Source organism: Calypte anna, chromosome 15 (genome assembly GCF_003957555.1).
Source record: "Calypte anna isolate BGI_N300 chromosome 15, bCalAnn1_v1.p, whole genome shotgun sequence".
Taxonomy (NCBI): domain Eukaryota; kingdom Metazoa; phylum Chordata; class Aves; order Apodiformes; family Trochilidae; genus Calypte; species Calypte anna.
Window position 1 is genome coordinate 6,576,752 of NC_044261.1, and position 20,092 is coordinate 6,596,843.

At 40.1% G+C, this 20,092-nt stretch overlaps 1 protein-coding gene across 3 annotated transcripts in view; it reads left to right on the top strand.

Annotated features, from left to right (window-relative positions):
* The window catches only part of ZDHHC8 (zinc finger DHHC-type containing 8), a 102,972-nt gene that overhangs the window by 77,639 nt on the left and 5,241 nt on the right, over nt 1-20,092 (top strand). For all 3 annotated transcript variants that reach the window (XM_030460620.1, XM_030460621.1, XM_030460622.1), the window contains 8 exons: nt 3,981-4,138; nt 7,078-7,250; nt 7,910-8,012; nt 11,309-11,400; nt 12,769-12,901; nt 13,760-13,877; nt 14,567-14,676; nt 17,494-18,530. In XM_030460620.1, coding sequence (XP_030316480.1) covers nt 3,981-4,138; nt 7,078-7,250; nt 7,910-8,012; nt 11,309-11,400; nt 12,769-12,901; nt 13,760-13,877; nt 14,567-14,676; nt 17,494-18,530 — 1,924 coding nt within the window. The remainder of the gene's footprint in view (nt 1-3,980; nt 4,139-7,077; nt 7,251-7,909; nt 8,013-11,308; nt 11,401-12,768; nt 12,902-13,759; nt 13,878-14,566; nt 14,677-17,493; nt 18,531-20,092) is intronic.

Here is a 20,092-nt window from a genome sequence, read left to right on the forward strand (position 1 = left end):
AAGCCAAAGGAGGTGTCAGGTATCCAAATACAGTTTGCCAACTAATACCCTTTTTTTCTGTTATTCTTCCTTGTAGAGGTGGGATGATAGTGAAATGCTAGCTACCCTCCATCTCTCTTCTGAGCTAGATTTCAGTTGTCCTTGTACTTGCTCACACTTAGCAGTTGAGGGCACAGGGTTGGGTAGAATTATTCTCCTTGAGTAGCTCTCCTGACTGATGTGATTGTGATTGCCATCCCTGTGTTGTGCTGGCACACTGAATTTAAGTCACTGTCTCCTCAAGAGGTAGCAGAGCGTGGTGGTGGGGAGAGGCTAAACTTCCTTCATCAAAGTAGACCTTCCAAAAGTCCTTAAAAAATAATAGAAAAGCATTGGATACTAAAAAAGATAATGATTAAGGCTTGCCTTAGAGCATCTAAAAATGTATGCATTTAGAAAGATAAGCTTGCTGAAATTAGTACTAATTCATAGCTGATTAAATAGGGTAAATTTTGCACAGCTTTTGTAATGGGAACCACAGTGCAGCTATCTCTTTTAACAGATCCTAATGAGGGAATTATTACCTCATTTTACCCATCTTTCAATAATTATTCACATGGAGTTTGCAGCGAAGACTGCTCTAGGCAGTGCTGCTAAACCAGTGCTCTCTGAAAAGCTCTGCTTTCTCACCTCTACTCACTGAATTCAGGATGTATTTCCAATTGCTGCTTGACAAGAACAAGGTGCCTGCTGGCTTCCCTGAACAGCAAGTGCCAGGTGGCAGGGTCTAATGATGAGCATCTGGCTGCTGTTACTTTCAGCTGAAGCTTTTGAACCTCTAATTAAGTGCTGCACGACTCCAGTTAAGGAAATAACTATGTGTGAAGGCAAACTAAGGCAATGGCAAGATTTAGTCATTTCTGCAAGATTAAGTGGTGCAATGGCTGGGTTTCCAAAGGTACAAATAGATGGTAGTGAGGTTTTTCAAAAGAGTTTAAGCCCTTAGAACTTTTACCAAGTTTCCTGGACTTTTAAATTCCTCCACCTCAGCAGAGATAGCAGTGGGTAGACATGATTTGGTTATGAAGGCATCAAAAGCACTCATGCTTTTTGCCTGTGGTAGGAGAGATGGAATAAGGTTATTCAGTCCAGGAAATCTTTCTCTGGGTATCAGGTATCCTTGTGCAACGTAGCTCCTCAGACCAGCACCTGCAGTCAGGCTTTCACCACACCCTGTGAGTGATCAGTATTGAGTGTGTTAAAAATTCACATCTTCCCTTACACTTCTCTAACTTCCTCTTGCAAATATTGCTTTTAAAGTAGAAAAGCACAGGGAGATCAAATGGAAATACTGAAACTTCCCTCCCTCCCTGTCTCCCTTATCACATAGGAGTTATGAGCATAGCAGAAGAGGATGACTTTCCCCCAGCTCACCTTTCTTCTGTTTCTTTTCATTTGTAGTCCTGGCCTTATATATCTGTTCTGTGATTGTGCTTGGGCTGGAAGAGGCTGGGGGTAAAGGGAGTAGGAAAAGGATGAGAAAAGGGATGGAAGTCATCCTGGAAGAAACTGATGGAATAGCAGTTTAGATGTGTGAAGGAAGAAAACGAACAAGGAAAATAAAAGATGGAAAAGACTATAAATACAAGTGCTGGGAGGAAAGAGGAGCAGATGTTATCTCAGATCACAAGTGTGCCTGCAAAAAAAGCTACTGCCACCCCACGCCACCCGCAGAGCTGCCTGCACAGGGAGTTCAGTGTTGTGGGAGTGATTTAAAATGAATATACAATAGATCTATTTGCTTTCTGCTGTTGAAATTAGGTTGAGTCTTCTTGGTTTTTGAAACTCGTTAGCACATTTCTGAGAATCAGAAATTTACTTTAAAAAATGAAACAAACAAACAAAAGCAATAAAAAAGCTGAGATTCTAATGAAATCATATGGTTCCTTTAAAGAAGTCACCAAAAATGATAATCCATGTTATAAAAGATGAAGCTTGGTTGCCCAGTGTCAGTGAATCAGAGTTTGAGCATCCATGTAGTAAGATGTGTTCCTCTGCCAGTGTTTTCTGCTCAGATCAATGAAAGCTGGAAATAAAGATATACTTAGCTATCTTGTATAAGCTTACAGGTTCTGTGGCTGATTGAACTTGGGCTCATTCTGGTATTGCTGAAGAGGACCTGAATCAAACTCCTAGATCCATTACTCATTTCTTAATCACTTCTTAATTTGCTGGCTCTCTGAATGGTATGAATCAGGGCTGTGTGAGTTGCCAGTAATACACCAAAAGGAACGAGAAGGAAATTAATTAACTGAAATTAGTGCTACCCTGACAAATCTGATTTACAGTCTGGATCAAGACTGGCAATGTTTGTTACTGGCTAATTATAGGTACCAACTACAAAGTGGCTTCCAGGATTTTTAAGGTGAATCTATACAAAATCCTCAAGTGTGTGTCAGCTCTGCAAGACTGATGTGTTTATATCCATGTAGGTATATACAATGCATAGATTTTTTTTTTTTTCTGCATAGCCAGTTTGGTTTTTTTATGAGCTTAAATGGTTTGACTATTCTAGTGTCTTGCTTTCATATGCCACTGTTATACAGCATGGGCTGGTTTATAATAGTATTGAAGAACACACACATTATATTCATGGATGTACCTAATGGATTTAGAGTCCAGCTCTCACTAAGGGACCCACTGATTCATTTTGAAGGAAAATTATGGAGTATGGTGCCACTGCAGCCCTCTGCTTCTGCACACAGATGTTAATCCAGAGGATACTTTCACAAAGTAAATACTGTAGCTGAGCCAGATCCCAAGCTTATCTAAGTTAAGGGAGAAACTCCCTCTGAAGTCAGTGGAAATTGGATCATTTTAGTAGGAGTAACACATCAAGAGATTTAATATAGAAGGAAATTACAGTGATTGATGCCCCACTGGGACAATATTATCAAATTTCACCTAATTTGGAGCCAGTCAACCAATGCTATCGGCACTATAATATTTAACCAGATGTTAAATAGATGTGAACTTCATAAATTTTCTCTGCCAACAGGAAATAAATAGATTTAAATACTTAGAATATAAGATGAGCTTTCCTGAATGTCATTCTAGTTTTTTCTTTTCTTCCCAATATGTATTTGTCTGTTATAGACTAGGTTTTATTTTGTGCATTTATTTTTAAATGGCCTCTTTTCTTAAACAGAGCAGTGCTTAGGTGAGATGGTAACCCATCTGCCCTCTTATCCCTCATAAGATGGCTGCCATATTGTCATCCTCATTTTACTGATGGCAAAGAGAAGCCAAATGACTAACTCAAAGCCACAGAGTGAGAAAATTAGAATACAGGACATCCTGACTCCCAGTCCTGTGCTCAGAGCAGTAGACTGCTGCCTTTCAGAGAGATGAGATCTTCTCTGTTGCTAGAGCAAGAGCGTTCTGGGTATGCTATAAAGAGGTGAACACTGGATATACAGTAAAGAGGAAAGCACTGGTGCAAGGGCTTGTTACAGGCACACAAAATGGTGTTATCTCACTGTGGCATCAGACTTCCTGGACCAACATGTATTTAGGGTGATTCTGAGCTGACAGTAGTGTGCTGAACAAACAGTCAGAATCATCTGGGTTGATACTGGGGTTTGGGCCAGCACTACCTTTCTTTCACTTTGTGTGCTGGTAGGCTGGCACTGAATTAATCCCAAATGCATGCAGCAGAAATTCTCACAAGGGCTTGGGTGATTTCCATCCACTCTTTGACTGCAGTCTGCAGCTCATCTCATTCATCCTGGTTGTAAATGCTGGCTAAAACTCAAACAGGAGTGTTCTGCAGCCCAGACAACCTGTTCTGACAGTCCATCACTTCCACCACTCTGTTATTCTCTGACAAGCCCCAGAGCACTTGCAGCACCCTTGTATCCAAGGCACTGACTGGATATTATCTCTTTTATCTTTGCCCTCTGTTACTTCCACTAACATTTTTTTTTCTTTTCATGGAGCAGCAGATGAAGATGAAGATAAAGATGACGACTTCCGAGCTCCACTCTACAAGAATGTGGAGATTAAAGGAATCCAAGTACGGATGAAGTGGTGTGCAACCTGCCACTTCTACCGCCCCCCACGCTGCTCTCACTGCAGTGTCTGTGACAACTGTGTGGAGGTAACATTTCTGTTGATTTTGTGATCTGCTGAGGTGTTTCCTTAGTAACGGGGTTGTGCATACTCCTGGAAACATGTAGCTGGGTGCTTTGCCCAGTGTTTCAGTTCTTGGAAGCTCCCAACTGGAGCCTTGTTGATGGACTCCAACTAATTAACACCATTTGAAACACAGCTCTCAGTTACAGTGTGTGTTACATGGGCAGTAATATTTGATGTCAGCTTTATTGCCAGTGATATTTATGGCTATGTCTTCCTTGAAGTAGCTAAGTGATCATGATTGTAAAAAAGAGGCCAATTGAAGAATTGATGCAGAGGAAGAATTCAGGATGGTGTGTGAGCTTAGGGCTCATCATTTCATTTGGAACACACTGGTGCCTACATTACTGGACAAGTAGAGAAGATAGAATGCTGTGAGCTTTAGGTAAACCAAACTTTTGGTCACCCTGAATTATGGGACTTCCATGTTTCTTGATGTAGCAGGTAGGGTCTTGATGAGGCACAAAGGATTTTTTTAAAAATAGCCCCCCAACCAGTAAAATGTGCTTTTGGGGTATAAACATCTCCCAAACTCTGGTAAGTGTAGATTGCTGTTACCACAGCAGTGTATTGGTGGGGGAGAATTTTTATTGCTGAGCTAAAAATTCTACTTCTTAAGGATAATTTCTGCTGCAAGGTCTGTTTTTTTTCTAATAGAAAGGTGAAATCTTTATCTCTAAAATATATTCAGCTGTGCCATTAAAATGAAAGGAATTACTAAGCAGAAAGGGGAAAAATACCAAAGTCAGCTGGAATGCTGCATATACCATCTTTGTCCCAATCCTCATTGCTATAAGCAAGGGAATACTCTCAAAGAAAGCAGCACAGTTCCATGTGAGAGAAAGGCTGTCTGGGTTTATCTTGTGGCAGTCATTTTCTCCTTTAGGGCAATATGTGTCTAAGTTATAATTACCTGGAAGCAATGCTGTGCCTATTAACCATCAAAAAATAGGACAAGGCTCTAGAAGGATGCAGGATTTGAGGAGATGGAGAGTAAGGAGCTGCCATGGTCCTTCAGTAGAGGGGAATAGCCACAGCTATTCATAAGTTGTGCTACACAATTTCTTTAGACTACTGTGAATCATTGAATAGAACTGGATTTTTTGTAGAAAACCTGAGTTGGCTTACAACACAAATGCTTCCACTAATTCCAGATCCTGAGGATTGTTTAGATGATGGTAAAATCTCAGTTGTCCCATGGGCTTGCTTTCTTCTGCCCTCCCCAGTGGCTCAGTGTGAAAATTCATTTGCAACAAATGCAAATTTCTCAGAAAAGGATTGCTCAGAACTCACTGGTATAAACACCTGCAATTTTATGCTGCCATAAGGTCTCCATGGGAGTCAGTTCTGCAGCAGAAATGGAAATGGGAGCAAATCCAAAAATAACTTGAATAAAATAGCAGAATTCAGGATGACTATGCTTAGCTCTCCAGAAGTTTTATTAATGGTCAGATCAGTTGAATGTTCCTTACTATTCTTGGTGGGCAAGTAAGAAACTCTAATTGTATAACTCAATTATGACTGATGTGGAGGGATACAGGCAAGAAATGTTAATGACTTCTGAATCAATGAATCATAGTCTTAAACAGCATGCTTTATTGATTCTTGAGATGCTTATTTCTCAGTCACCTTTCTATTCTAGAAGAGTTTGGACTGATAGGAGTGACTCTACTGGCTTTTCCGTGTGGAACCCCTTCAGGATTATAATGCACATCTTTTCACTTTCAGTCTAGAATGTGCAATAAAAATTATTTTCACAAATATAAAACTTTAGAGTTCATTTGATGAAAATGTGCAAACAACAAAAGCTGACGATGCTTGCAGAGATAAAAACATTTAAAACCTAAAGCCTGCTGTGACCCAGAGGGACCCAGAAATGAATCTGTGACAATAAACAGATTTTTATTGTTTGTTTTTTCACTGAAGCATTTGCAGTGGGTACTTATGCCATGTCAGCATTTCAGATGTAGCCTGAAATTATCTTTATTAAATTGCTTCTGTCATTTTAATGTGCTTTGAGGAAGCTCTAATCCATTTTATTGTATTTTGTAAAATTTTGGTAAATGCACTGTGCAGAATTTTAAAACATAAAACTCCCTTTTTCATAATTTAGCATTATCACAAAACAAAGAATAAACAGTTCTTTTGTTGATGTAATGAGTGTGCAATATCTCTACTGAAGAATGCAGAAATAAGAGGGGTTTATTTCTTGCACCTGATCTTGTCTTCATGTCAAGAATAATCCCATTGAAAACAGTTAATTTACATGCTTATAAAACTGTGTAAAGACACTTGAAAGGTGTCTGTAGCTTAACCTCATTATTAAATCTCTTCTTTAAAGGAATCTTTCTTTATGAATGACTATGAAATTTTGACTGAAACAAATAGTAAGGTTTGGTTTCATAACTACTAATGAACTTGCACAGAACTTTTCCTGTGTCTTATCCAGAAATCGCTTTTCCTTAGTGACCTGCTTAGTAAAAAGCATCTTTCATGATGTCCATTGTTTAGAGTGGATTTATTTGTCATTATATAAATACAGAAATGTGGAGCAGAGGATTCTGCAGCAGTACTGCAACTTCAAAACATTCTAGGTTATGAGAACTTAATTATAATTGACTCCTCATGCTACGGATGATAAAAAATCTGCTTCTGCTGCTAGCAGATAAATAGCCTGTCTTTTATTTTTTTTATATCCTCTCTATTAACCTTAAAAACACTCAAACACCTCTCCATCTGGATATAAGAAACCCCTTGGTCCTAAAAAGAGCCTTTTAGTGGGAGTGTGGCATGTTGCACAACTAGCCTGATGTAGTTTTACATGGTGTCAGCTCAGACTTATCAGACAATGTTTGTCCTTTCACTGTTTGGATATTGTTCCCTTTCTTTCCCTTTCTTTACAAGGATTTTGACCATCACTGCCCATGGGTCAACAATTGCATAGGACGGAGGAACTACCGCTATTTTTTTCTCTTCCTGCTGTCCTTAAGTACACACATGGTTGGAGTGTTCACCTTTGGGCTCATCTTCGTGTTAAACCATATAGAAAAGCTGGGAGCAGCTCATACCACCATTACGTATCCTTCTTTTTGATCTTTCAAGACTCAAGATGGCCTTGAGGGAAATGTGAAAGAACGAATCTGAATCTATGTCTTTGTGGAACTGGTGGAGATCTGCTCTTCTCCTGATCCCCCACTGCTCTTTCCCTGTACATTTTTTAGTGCACATTTTCCTCTACCCACCTGATCTGTGTAATCATCAGTTATCCCCAAAACTGTAGCTGACTTTTGTTTGCCTTAGTCTTTGCCCTGTTAACCCACAGAAGCATATGCTGCCTTCACAAATGTTACTCCCAGTTAGATGTGACTCTAAACTGCTGGATACTGTGTTTACTGTATTTTAAAGCAAATTTTGTCCTAGAAGCAGCCCCTCTTCATGCTGGTGTGGTACTCAACCCCCTGGCTCTGAGGGATGCTACTGCTGTTGATTGATTAGTGCAGAACTGCAAGATTGTTAGAACCAGAATTGATGAGTTCCTGTTATTTTTTAACCATCTCATGGATAAGGGTGCAGGCTAGGATCAGATGGAATTTTTGAGTCAAAATGTAGACTTATTAAGGGTAAGGGACACCCTCTCTATTTTCAGGATTTTTTTTTTCCTCCTTTTCCTCACCCTCTCCTTCACAGTCTCTTTTTTCCTTCCACTCATCCCAGTTTCTTTAACTCCTGGATACAGAATGGCTGTTATGTGTGTGGCTGGGTTATTCTTTATTCCAGTCATTGGTCTCACTGGCTTCCATATTGTTCTAGTAGCCCGAGGGCGCACAACAAATGAACAGGTAAGAAGCAATCAATCCTTTCTCTGTGTTTGTGGCTAAGATGTTGAGTTGGGAATAAAAGACAGCAAGTCAGCTTGGGTAAAGCAAAAAATTATTTGAGTCTTAGCAGTAGAACTCTTCATGGAGCTTTTGTGAAGGTCAAGGAAGATTGCTTAGGTTGTTTTTAACAGATTTTTTTCTTGAATGCACTACAAGGAAAGATTTCCCCATTCTAACCACAAAGGATCATCCCAGGCTTATTTGCCATTTAAAATTTACTCATGGCCTTGAAATAGGTTTTATGTGGTCAGTACAGTCAAGCCTAGAAGTTCAAACTATATGAGTCAGACTGAACAAATCATGAGATTGAATGAAACAAAGAAAGGAAAAGATTAAATCATGCTTTTGCCCTGTCTGCTGATATTTTGAACTCCCCCAGCTAACCCACACTGCACATAATAAGATCTGAGCTAGCTCTTTGTCTCATTCTTTGTCTCTTTCTTGTTCTCATGCATGTGTGCACAAGGCACACAAAGAGGTTATTGGACCTAACTTGTTTTGCTTCTCCAAACCAAGTGCCAACACAATATCTTGTGCCAAAAAAGCCTGCTAAATGTTTAGTTCCTCTACACTTCCTCAAATTTATATAATCCACAGCCTCCAATGTGGGCAGTCCAGCCCTATCTGCATGTGTGTGTCAACAGCATAACCCGGCAGCTAGAGATCTAGTTGTGGGATCAGTAGCATGCCCCTGCTATTTGTAAGAGGCAGCTCAGATAGAAAGCTTGACACTGGGTCATGCTCTATGCCAGTCAGCTGCACAAAGCTTTTCCAGCTTTTTTTACCAGGCTAATTAATTGTGTGCATTCCAGGGTTTTGCCCTTTCACAGCTCCAGCCCCAAAGTGTCCCTCACTTATCTGGGCTTTTTTAACACCTTTTTTCCACATCACACTTCTTTTTCACCTTTTTTTGTTTGTTTGGTTTTTGGTGGGTTTTTTTGTTTATTTTGTTGTTGTTGGTGGTGGTTTTCTTTCTTTCTTTTTTCATTTTTTTTTCTTTTTTCTCTCCCCACCCAAATGCATTTTTACTGCTCTTCTATCTGTGGGCGCTCTCTGGCTCTTGCTGTCCTGGCTGGCCTGCACGCTGATGGCTTCATGCTTGTGTAGCTTGAATGTGCAGACTCTAAGAGTTCAGGACATCTGTCTGAGGCCAGGCCTTCATAAACTGGGATGAGATTGTCTCCTATCCCACAAACAACAATAAAAACTTTTATCCAGAGCAGTGTGGGAGGTTTACATAAGCAAAGAGTCTGAAGTCATCCAAAATTGTTGCCTAACATGGCCTTTGAACAAAGTAGGCTTACCATAGTTGTTGCTCTCTAAATGCTTTTCTTTGTCCTGTTGGAATCAGTTGCTCTTCACTTTACAATTGATTTTGGCCAAATATTAGGTTTGATAGTAGCATGAAACCCAGGACACTTTGGTCTTGTAGCCCAAATCATGGTCTGCCTTAGTCTTGTCTTTGTGCAGCGATGAAAACCATCCATGAAAGTTAAATTTAAAAAAAAAAATCTAACTTCTTGTGTTTGTAGCTACATTTAGAAAGGTTGAGAATTTTGCATATAAGTTAATTGAAATAAGCATGGAAAAATGCATCCTAGCTTGGTTGGTTTCTTGAGCTACAAAACCACTTGAGAATAATTCATCTTCCCATGCCATTTTCTGAAAAATAAATGTAATCTGATTTTAATTTCTGTTTAGTCATATGTACTGACTATCTGTAAGTGGAGGATGGATGTTCTCAGCCTTCAGGTCCCTCTCAAAGAAGCATATCTAAGTGATTAGAGCACCAGAGCAGGAGTGATGGATATGAGATCTGCTTTTGGCTTTGCCACTTTTAAATATTAACTTTATTCCTGCAGTCTCAGTATCTTTTCTCACACTGTTAGTTACCTGCTGTCAATTTTCCAGTTACAATATGCTCATCAACACTTGTCTTCCCTTCCCAATACGTTTTATAAGCCAGTGCTACAGACATTTTACTGTATTTTTTTTGTATTTTTTCATTCTGGTTTTCATAGGTTTTGAACATTCATAGTAGGCAGTCCGTGATTTAGTAATGAATAGTGGCTGAGTTTAGCTGTTTGTGAGCTTTCTGAATGCCTCTTAAAGTCTTTTATGCAATCAAAATAACCCATAACCCAACATCTGCTCATATCCTGGTATTTTTAGTTTCTGAATAGAGTAAATAAATACTCCTTCCTAGACAGCTTTCTATCAGTGGATTTCAAACTCCTTTAGCAAACAAATTGATATAATTAGTAATGTAATCTGTGAGTTGAAGAAATTTTATTTTCATATTGTGTTTGAGAAAATGAGCACAGAGTTATGAAAGGCTTTGCCAGCATCTGGCACAAGTCAGCTTAAGCCCAGGATTGAATGCAGATGTGCCTGATGTCCCAGGCCTACGTTTTAGTTGTCAGCTTACTCTTCCAACACTTAGAACTTCTAACATTCCTCTCTTGACCTTTTAGAGAGTTTTATGTTATACCAAAGATGCCAACATTTAATCATTGTTATTTTACATGCAAGTAATTAGGGCATTTCTGGTACTCTGTAAACTTGTTGCTAGGTCAGAACTATGCGTTGATTAAAATGCAGTACTTGGAAACCATACAGTAATGCCTTTAATAGCAATCACTATTGATCTCTCTGTCTTTATGGGTATTTATCCCCATATGGTTACTTTCAAGTATTTGCTTGCAGCATACAAACCCTTTATAATGTAAGATTATAAACCCTAAATAAAACTTTGAATGGATCCTGTTTGATGAGGCTTGGCTTTTATTAAACATGCTCATTTCTAAGCAAACATCAAAATCACAAGGGAGTTCTTGGCACCCTCTCACAGAAGGCAGTGGTTCATACTGCTTGCTGCTATAGGTGGGGTGCTGATAGAGAGCAAACCATGCTCTCATCCAACATTACACATGTTGAGTTGACATTGTTGTTTGTTTGGAGGGGACTTGCCAGGCAGAGGAGTGAAGTGACAGAGGAATGAAAGGGACCATAACAGGCTGACAGCAGGCATGAATCTAATGCAGGGGCAGAATGGAGAGGTTAACCTTTGAAACAGTCATCTGAAGCTCAGGGCCCTTTTACAAAAGGATCTTTAGTTGGTGTGCCTCCTTGCTAGAAGCAGCAATCTCTTTGTGAAGGACAGTAGGGTCAGAGCAAGGTGCAGTTGGCTTTCTGAGGGTTGGGTTATGACTTTTATATACGAAGAAGTTTGAACACTGTTCTGAATTTGTTTTCAGGTCACAGGTAAATTCCGTGGGGGAGTGAATCCTTTTACCCGAGGGTGCTGTGGAAATGTGGAACATGTGCTCTGCAGCCCTTTGGCTCCCAGGTAAGAGAAATAATGGGCTAGGTGGAGTAGTTGTTGAGACAGGAAGAAAATGTGCTTGATTGGGCTCACAAGTGAAAGACTTGTGAAATAATTATGAAATAATAGGGAAGTAAAGCAAAACATTCCTGAATGTAGAGCTCTGTTATAGCTGCTTTACTGTTCTATGGATGTAACCTGTCCAAGCAGGTTTTTTTTTTCTGTAATTCATAACCCTAATCCCAGAAATGTTTGTTTGGAATGAGCATGTCAAATGAAATCAAAAGCTCATAACCTTGTCTGTACCAACTTGTTTATCCAGTGGGTTTCAGTAACAAGGTAAATCTCAGTGTGTTATCATGCTCCCAACATGGTTTTTTGCACTCAATGTCCAGGTATTCTAGTATGCTGGTGAAAAGGAGGGAATCTAAAATCATCCTTTCTCCTTAAGGCTTAAATGTAATTTGAGGTGACTGTGGCTTTCAATCTCACTGGCACTTTCATTATCATAAAACAGATTTTCAGTGAGGTCTACATCATGGAACTTGGGATTTTATTTATGTCTTTCTATTTTTGGGGAAATGGATTTATGGGTTCATATTTTGAAATAAGGATATAAATGCAATAGATCAGATGGAGTATAAATATTGTAGGTGCTGAGCTGTCCTGGTACAACAAGAATACTTATTTGAGCCTTTTGAGGGTGTTGAGCAATTCCAGAACATGACACTATTCTCTGCTCTTTTTTTTTTTTCCCTTCACTATGTAACACATAAGTTCTAAAAATCTGTTATTTGTGTTGAATATGCATCTGGATATTTAAGCATTGTGCAGCCACTGCCCAATTGCACTTAGAGAATTCTAGTTCACTGAAAAGAAGTTAGGGATCTGAAGTCAGCCATTTCCTTTTAGATTTGTTGCTTCCTTTAGAGGTGTTTCTTTTGCCTCCATTTGTTTGAACAGTCTAAACACACTACAGAAACAAGTCACTGTGTTGTAAGCTAGAACTGAAACACATCATCTTATCCACGTTAACTCCTTGAGGCTGCATTTTATTTCCCCACTCAGTGTCTTCTACCATAAGGCAGGTGTGTCATGGTTACTGGGTAAGATACAGTAAATTGCTTCGACTGGTGGTAGGACTCTCTTCATGTGAACTCTGCTCTTTTCCCTCAGTACTTCAAAAATTACTTTTTTTTTTTTTTTCAATGCCTCCTCTGAGATCTTTTCATTGGTTTTTAATTATTACATCTATTGAAATACGTGGAGTTTGTTTACCTAGACTCTGACATTTGTGAATCACCGTGTGGAAGCAGGAAGATTTTCTTTTCTTTATTCCTTGTTCTTTGCTTGTTGTTTATTTTACTGATGACTGTTGAACCTGTTACTCAGGTATGTAGTTGAGCCCAAGAAGAAGCAAGCTGTGAGTGTGAAGCCTCCTTTCCTCAGACCTGATTTATCTGAGCGACAGATCACAGTGAAGATCAGTGACAATGGAATCCAAGCCAACCTCAACCGGAGCAAGGTAAGGCAGCCTTCAGGTGCTGCTTTTGAGACCATGGATTGACCATTATCAAGCCTAGGAATGAGTTTGTAATGTAAAATCTCTTTGAGATGATAATAGTTTTTGGTGGAAATTATAGAGGTTGATTCCTTGTTGTATGATTCATCCTCTGAAAATAACCCAGGTTCAGTATCAGCAGCTCTCCATCCAGTAACAGCCCTTTTTGCAGCTTTATCATAGATTGCCACTGGGCATCTTTTGGAAGAGGTGGATGTTCTTTGCAATAGCTACTCTCTGTCCCAAGAGCTGCCACCTCTGTGTTCAAATTAATTTTAACTAAGCTAACACATTGCAGCAACCCTTGTACCACCAGGTCAGCTGTTCTACTTCTAAGAACGTTTTGAGCTTCCAAACTGCAGGAAGGCTTGTGAAAAGAATTATTCTCTTCTCTTCTTTTCTCATTTTCTCCTGGCATGACAGAGAGAGTAAGATTCTTTTGGTCACACAAGAAAGCAGTGGATTCAAAAAGATTGCAAGATTTTTGTACAAAGTTACTTGTTACATTTTTTGGCTAGTTACCTGCTGAGACCTACCCAGAAAGTAGCTAGAAAACACCATTGTCTTCTACCACATATTAATTAGCATATGATAATGCTATTTAGCATGCCGAGTAGACTAGGATAGTGCATTTTAAATTATACTGGCTTGTTATGACAGTGCTAATTTTACACCTGACAGTCCTTGTCTGCAGTGGATGCTAAATCATGTTTGTCATTGTAGGTATAGAAAGTTCTTGTTCTATGGTACAACCAGCACTCTGACACATGGTGTTACTTAACCATGTTATAGGCAATGATTGGTTATCTTGGTCATTTTCAGTCTAAAATTAGCCTGGAAGGTCTGGATGATAAAAGTATGGATGTACAACCACCTCTCCCACCCAAAGGAGATCCAAGCAAGTACTCTGAGCTGAAAGGGCAGCTGGGGACCAACGAAGGTATATGTGATCAGTGTTTTATTTTTAATGATAAAACATTATCAAAATAGTAATAAGATCTGGGGGAAGGGTTTTTTCTATTCACAAGAGCACTGAACTAGGGGAATAAAAAAGCAGGAAGGGGAGAGAAAAGCTTGAAATGGTTGGATATTTCATTTTAGTGTCACAGTTTTTAAACCATTTTAAACCCCTTCTTTTTGGTTAATTTTAAAATGAAAAAGGTAATTTTGAACGAAGATATCAGAAATATTAGCATGGAATGCTTAGGCATTACAAACTGAATTCTTTCATTTATGGAAATGTGAAATCAAAGCTTTAATACTATTAAAAACCTTATTTTTTTCACCAAACAAAACTAATAGATGAATTCAACTTAAACATCTAGTATTTAAAATTATGACAAAATTACTACTTATCAAAATATCTCACCCCACTTTAATATATTATACCTTGCTTCTTTTGCTCTTTAGATCTGATCTGCTCTTCTGATCTGACAGCAATGTTCTGTTATTTCCACAGGGATTTTGTTGATTTTTGTGAAACTCTGCTCACAAAAGGTCTGCAAGTTTTATTCTTTCTAGAACAGAAGTGTTTGCAGATGTCCATGGGTAGCAAGGGTTTAGGGATGACAGTGTTCTGTCCACACTTTTTAATAGAAAGTCCTTTTTTTTTTCTTTTCCCTTTTACAGAAGGTGGCCTGTCACCCAAAATGATCAGCCCTCCTACACCTGCCATGTACAAGTATCGACCAGCTTTCAGCAACAATCCCAAAGTCCACTATCATGCTACAGCTGAGCAGGTGAGCAAGCCTGGGAGAATCTGCTCCCAGCAAACACCAAACAGCACAGGCTTAGGATAAATTTATTTCAGGGCTCTAGTCAGAATGTAAAAGTAATTAACAGCACTTGGCATTGTTGTGCAATAGTGTATTATTTTCAGTGTGCTCCTTATGAAAACAAGCCTGCTTTTGCAGCTTTTCTTTTTTGAGCTTGACATGTCTGTCCTGCTGACAGGTGTGCACTGCTGCTTTACCACAGTCTTGGCCTGATCCTGAGATGCTGAGAAGTGACACCTCCCATTGGCTTCTCCTGACATAGATGCCAACTACTTCAGAGGGTGCTGGGCATGCTTAGTGCTTTTCTGGATCAGACCCTTTAGCCGACAGGCAACACGTTCAGTAGGTTCCTTAAGATGGCAGCCTGCAAAACAGAAATCACTTTTAGAGCATCCCAAGAGATATTTTAGTTAAAACTAATGGAAGATTACACATTTTTGACCTTTCTTAGTACCTTCTCAGCACAGCTGGGTTATATAATGGGGAAAAAAAAGCCTTCCTAATGCCTGGCATCATTCCCTCCAGTCGAGAAAACTGAGGTCCGAACAGTTAGAGAGACTTGCACCAGAATTTTGACTGTTTTTTCTTTTGCTTAGGAGTTAACACTGTTTTCTTGGGAAGCAGAGGGCAAAACTAGAACCACTGCTAACAGGCTTGGTTTTCTTATTTATTTCTCATGGTCTTCTTGCAAATATTCATTTGCCCCCCCAGCACAGCAGTTAAAAAATGGCTGATGTAACTTTTTATATCTACAATATGTATCCAATAGTTCATACAGCAGTGGAGATATCCTTAAAACACACATACCACATACAGTGCAGTTTTCCTACAATTAATTTTATCAGCTCCTCCAATGTCACACCTGCAATAACAAGAGGGGGGCAATATAAGTAAGCAGAGGAGAACATGGTAGAGATACACCATTGACTACAGCAATAGAATGTTCTTTAAATGGTGAAGAAAATTTCTGTGATCCTCATTTGGAAAACACACATGGTTATAGATGGTGGAATTCCATCTACCATCAAGTTACTGAAAATCTGACTCTCAGGATTTGTCCACTTAATGAAGAAAGATTGGCTTATGAAAGGCTACATAAGAACAGTGTGCTCACTGTATCCAGAAAGTTTAATATCCTATCATCTTCACTTTATTACATGAAAAATAGTGTGACATTCAAGTAAAACTATTTTATTAACAGGCACCAGCTAGCAATTTAAGCAACAGATAGTGTTTTGAGTGATGATGCCAAAAGTCAGATAGTCATGGAAGGGCTGTGTTTAAGCTTGTTTTATTCATTTGGTACATAAGCACAGGTACAGGACAGGTTCTGATGAGGAGACTGGGCAGTGCTATGGAACAGTAGCAGGGTTCAGCACATTCACTCTGAGGATTTCTGTTTTGTTAAAAAGATGTTCCTATAGGCTGACTGGTCTTGCATACAATCAGCTTAGTGGACTTGTTCAATTTTATAGTAATCACAGCTTTCTAGTAGTCAAGTGGGAATATTATAAAAATGAGTTCACTTGGCAAGCAGAACACATAGGACACATTTGTCTGCCAAGCTAGGCCTAAGTATAAGGTACAGAGGGAAAGAGACATGGTGTAAGGAATATAATTTTGTCTCTTCTGTATCAGTTCTTCAGCTTGTCACTGTAATTCTGCTTTTGAGCAGGGAAAGCTGTTAGGGAAGAGGGGCTGAGGCAGAAGGATAAGTAACACAAATACGCTTATAAATGACATCATTGCTCCTCTCCTTTACAGGCTGTCACTTGGTCTTCTTTTTCCAGAGAAGGCCAAATTTAGCACTAGAAGATAGTAGGCTGTTTTGCATATTTCCCTGTGTTCTAGCTCAAAGAAAAAACCCTTGAAGCCAAATTTAGAAAAAATCGGATTTTTGCCAGTTATGATTTTTTGAATCATTTTTAGTAAAAAGAAATAAGATAAAGAACAAATTGTATTGGCTGCACTTCTGATTAAATATGTGATTGATAAGGATTCTTTTTTGCAGAGTCAATCTAGCCAATTTATTGTGCATTATGGCAAAATCTTCCTTTAAAATACTTGAAAAAATAATTTACTTAGCACAGAATGGAATCCTAAGTAAACAGAACTGTAGCCAATGTTTCATAGAGTAAACCAAAGTGATGTCCTATCTATTTTCAATACACATAAATAAACTATGGCCTGTTTTCTTGTTTGATGTGGCTAGCATCTCCTACACTGGCAATAAAAAAAGGGAAAATTACTTCCTTTTGTTATCTAAATGGCATGAAGGGGCCTCTCTGCTTTGGTGAATCTTAGGTGCTTAATTTTGAAGATCTACAACCAGAAATTCAGAATTCCTGCAAGGTCATAGCTCTGAATAAAGTGGATAAGAGTGTGATAGTCTTCGGTGTGTAGAAATGAAGCCTAAGGTATTTCTGACCCGGCACACAAAACTTTTTCCAAAGGCAGTGTTGTCAGATTACAATCTGATTTACCTTCACTGAGACTTGAGTATCAGTTTAGAAGTCCTCTCATTCTGTGTTTGCAGTGTCTGTGTATTGCTGTATCTCTTCCTGTCCCTAGCACTTATTATGAATAACTCCTCCTTGCTTCCAAGGTACTTATCCATATGCTGAGCAGGAGTTGGGAGATTCCTTGTAATGCACCTGTGTCATAGCTGGGTTGAGGGTCTGAGGGAAGACTTCCAACTCCTTTCTTCCCCCGCCCTCAGCATGGGGAGCAAATCTGTATTTACATATTGGCTTCTGTTTCTTGTATTCACCTCTGTTTTAGATCACTGTGCAGGAGGGACACAGTCAAGGGGCTCTGATAGAAGAGGATGGCAGGAGCCTTGATTATCAGTCTGAACCCAGCCTGGACATCCCCAGCTACCGGAAGAGCTCCCTCCACAAGACCTATCAGTCTTCCCCTCTACAGATAGATTCTTTTGCCGTCAATTCACGATCCCTGAGTCTGAAATCTGCTGGCAGGAGAGGGACAGACAAAGTGCCCCTTCACCCCATAAAGTCTGAAGGGGCAGCTTCCACCCCTTACAAAAGCATCTTTTCTCCCAATTCCCTGTCAAACAGAAATGGGAGTCTTTCCTATGACAGTTTGCTAAACCCCATGTCACCCTCGGGGAGGAAGTGCATTGCCCATTCTGCTGTCAGCTCCGTTGGGTACCACTCCCCATATTTATCAGCCAAAATGTGCCATCTACGGGGGAGTGAGCTCCAACGCCAACCACTGCAGAGCTTCAGCCCAGTGCTGGGGGGTCCAGCTCCTCATCAGCGAGACCCCTCCCCAGTCCGCTATGATAACCTTTCCAAAACCATTATGGCATCCATCCAGGAGAGGAAAGAGATGGAAGAGAGGGAGAAGCTCCTCCACTCACACCCTGATTCAGTGTTTGCAGACTCAGGGGTCTATGACACCCCTAGCTCTTACAGCCTTCAGCAAGTCAGCACGCTTTCTGAAGACCCACGCAGCATGGCAATGAGATATGGATCTAGAGACAATCTGATGGCTGCTACCAGCTTTAGCACAAGGAACCCTATACTGCAATCCTCAGTGTCTTCACTCTCAAGTGCAATGACAAGAGCACCAAGGACTTCCACAACCTCTCTGCAAGCTGATTTAGCCAATAATAATGTCCAGTCCCATCAAGCACTACAGGGCAGGGTGAGCAATGGCTCCTACAAATCCCCGGGCCACCAGGTCCCATCATCCCCCACAGGGATGCCTAGGTCACCCTCTTATGGAGGCCCAAAGGCTGTCTCATTTGTAAACACTGTGGAAATTACAGAGGTGCAATCAGTGGGATCACAAAGGTATGTACTGCTTTAGGTGCTGCTTAGCAAAGGGAATCTGTTTGCAAGCAGATGCAAAGCACTTTTCTGGAGACACGACTCAGATTACATGTTTGCTGTAAGCTGATGAGGGCAGAAGGTTTGTGGGTGCCCTTCATTTCTACAACACCCTCGTAGCTATCTCATCATGATAAATATTTACACATCTTCTGTAATTTGAACTACAGGTGGTCAATTAAGCTGTACAAGTCATAGTGATGGTGTCTTAGCTGAGTTGCACAGTGATTTGCAAGATACGTGGCTGATTATCACTCATGTTATGTACATAAAGGTGGAGCTGCTTTAGTTTGCAGCTTAAAGGAATTGCTTGGAAACAGAGGCAAAGCTGGGATCACAGTACGTGCAAGTGTACCCTGCACTAAAGGACACAGAGGCTGCAGCCTGTCCTGGAAATTATGCTTGGCATAGAGAGCTGTGTATTTAGCTATGTCGAGTACTCCATAATGCAGAAATGGTGATAAAAGCACAGATCATCTTGCCATTACCTTAGGGCTTCACTGTCTCCTTCCTTCCTGTGAGAAAGTGTAGGGAGAGAGGATTTGCTATTCTGAGAGCCATGGGAAGTGGTATTTGAGCAAGATCCTCAGCTGCAGCTTCTGCATGCACTTATATTACTTTCTTTTCTTTCTGGAGCCTGTAGGCCTTCGTATGGAAAGTCTGAAAAGAGCTACATGATCCTCCCAAGGATGCAGTATTTCAGCCATATTGAGGCCTGGAGGACTTGACAGAAGTGTTTAGGCTTTATGTGCCCTTGACACTTCCTGTGCTATGCTGTCCTCCAACTATGGTCCCAAGTTTCTCCCTGCAGCATTTCCCAATATTTTTTGGTAAAGTTATTGAAATGTGGGACGACTGCTATTGTAGATTCTGAACCTGTTGAGAGCTGTGTAAAAGTCCTGGGGAGTTTGTTTCATTTTGCAGACACATGTAAAGAAAATGCCTTCTGTGTACAGTTAATCAATCAAACCCTCTAGCCTCCAGAAAAACTCAGGGTGGTCTGAAATAGCTCAGGCTGCCTCTGTTTGCAGGCAGACAGAAAGAGTTCCCTTCTGGAAGGTACTTCAGTCCTTGGTCACTGCTGCTGGCATGACCCAATCTGAAACTCCAGACTGAGGCAAACCCAAGCAGACATCCAGTGTGCAGGAGTAAGATGTGAGAATACATCAGACCCCAGTTGTGCTGGCATTTCCCAAATATACACAAGTTCTTTGGTAGGCTTTTATCTAATTACTTTGTGAGTCTTGGGGACAAAGCACATTAAGCTTTAGTGTGTAGTGACCTAGATTTAAAAGATCTTTTGAGGAAAGCCTGTTGTCCATGCTCTCTGGCGGTAGGTCATAAGAAAGGAAATTACTTTATAGAGTCCATCCGGAATATGGTCTTTAATTACAGGCATCCTAGAGTGCTTCCTGACTTGATTCAGTTTGTGTCTCCTGTCATAAAGAAGTATTACGCTTCACCTCTCTTGTGTCTTTCAGAGATGAGCAACATAATTTTGTTTAACTGGATGTTTAACTGGGAAG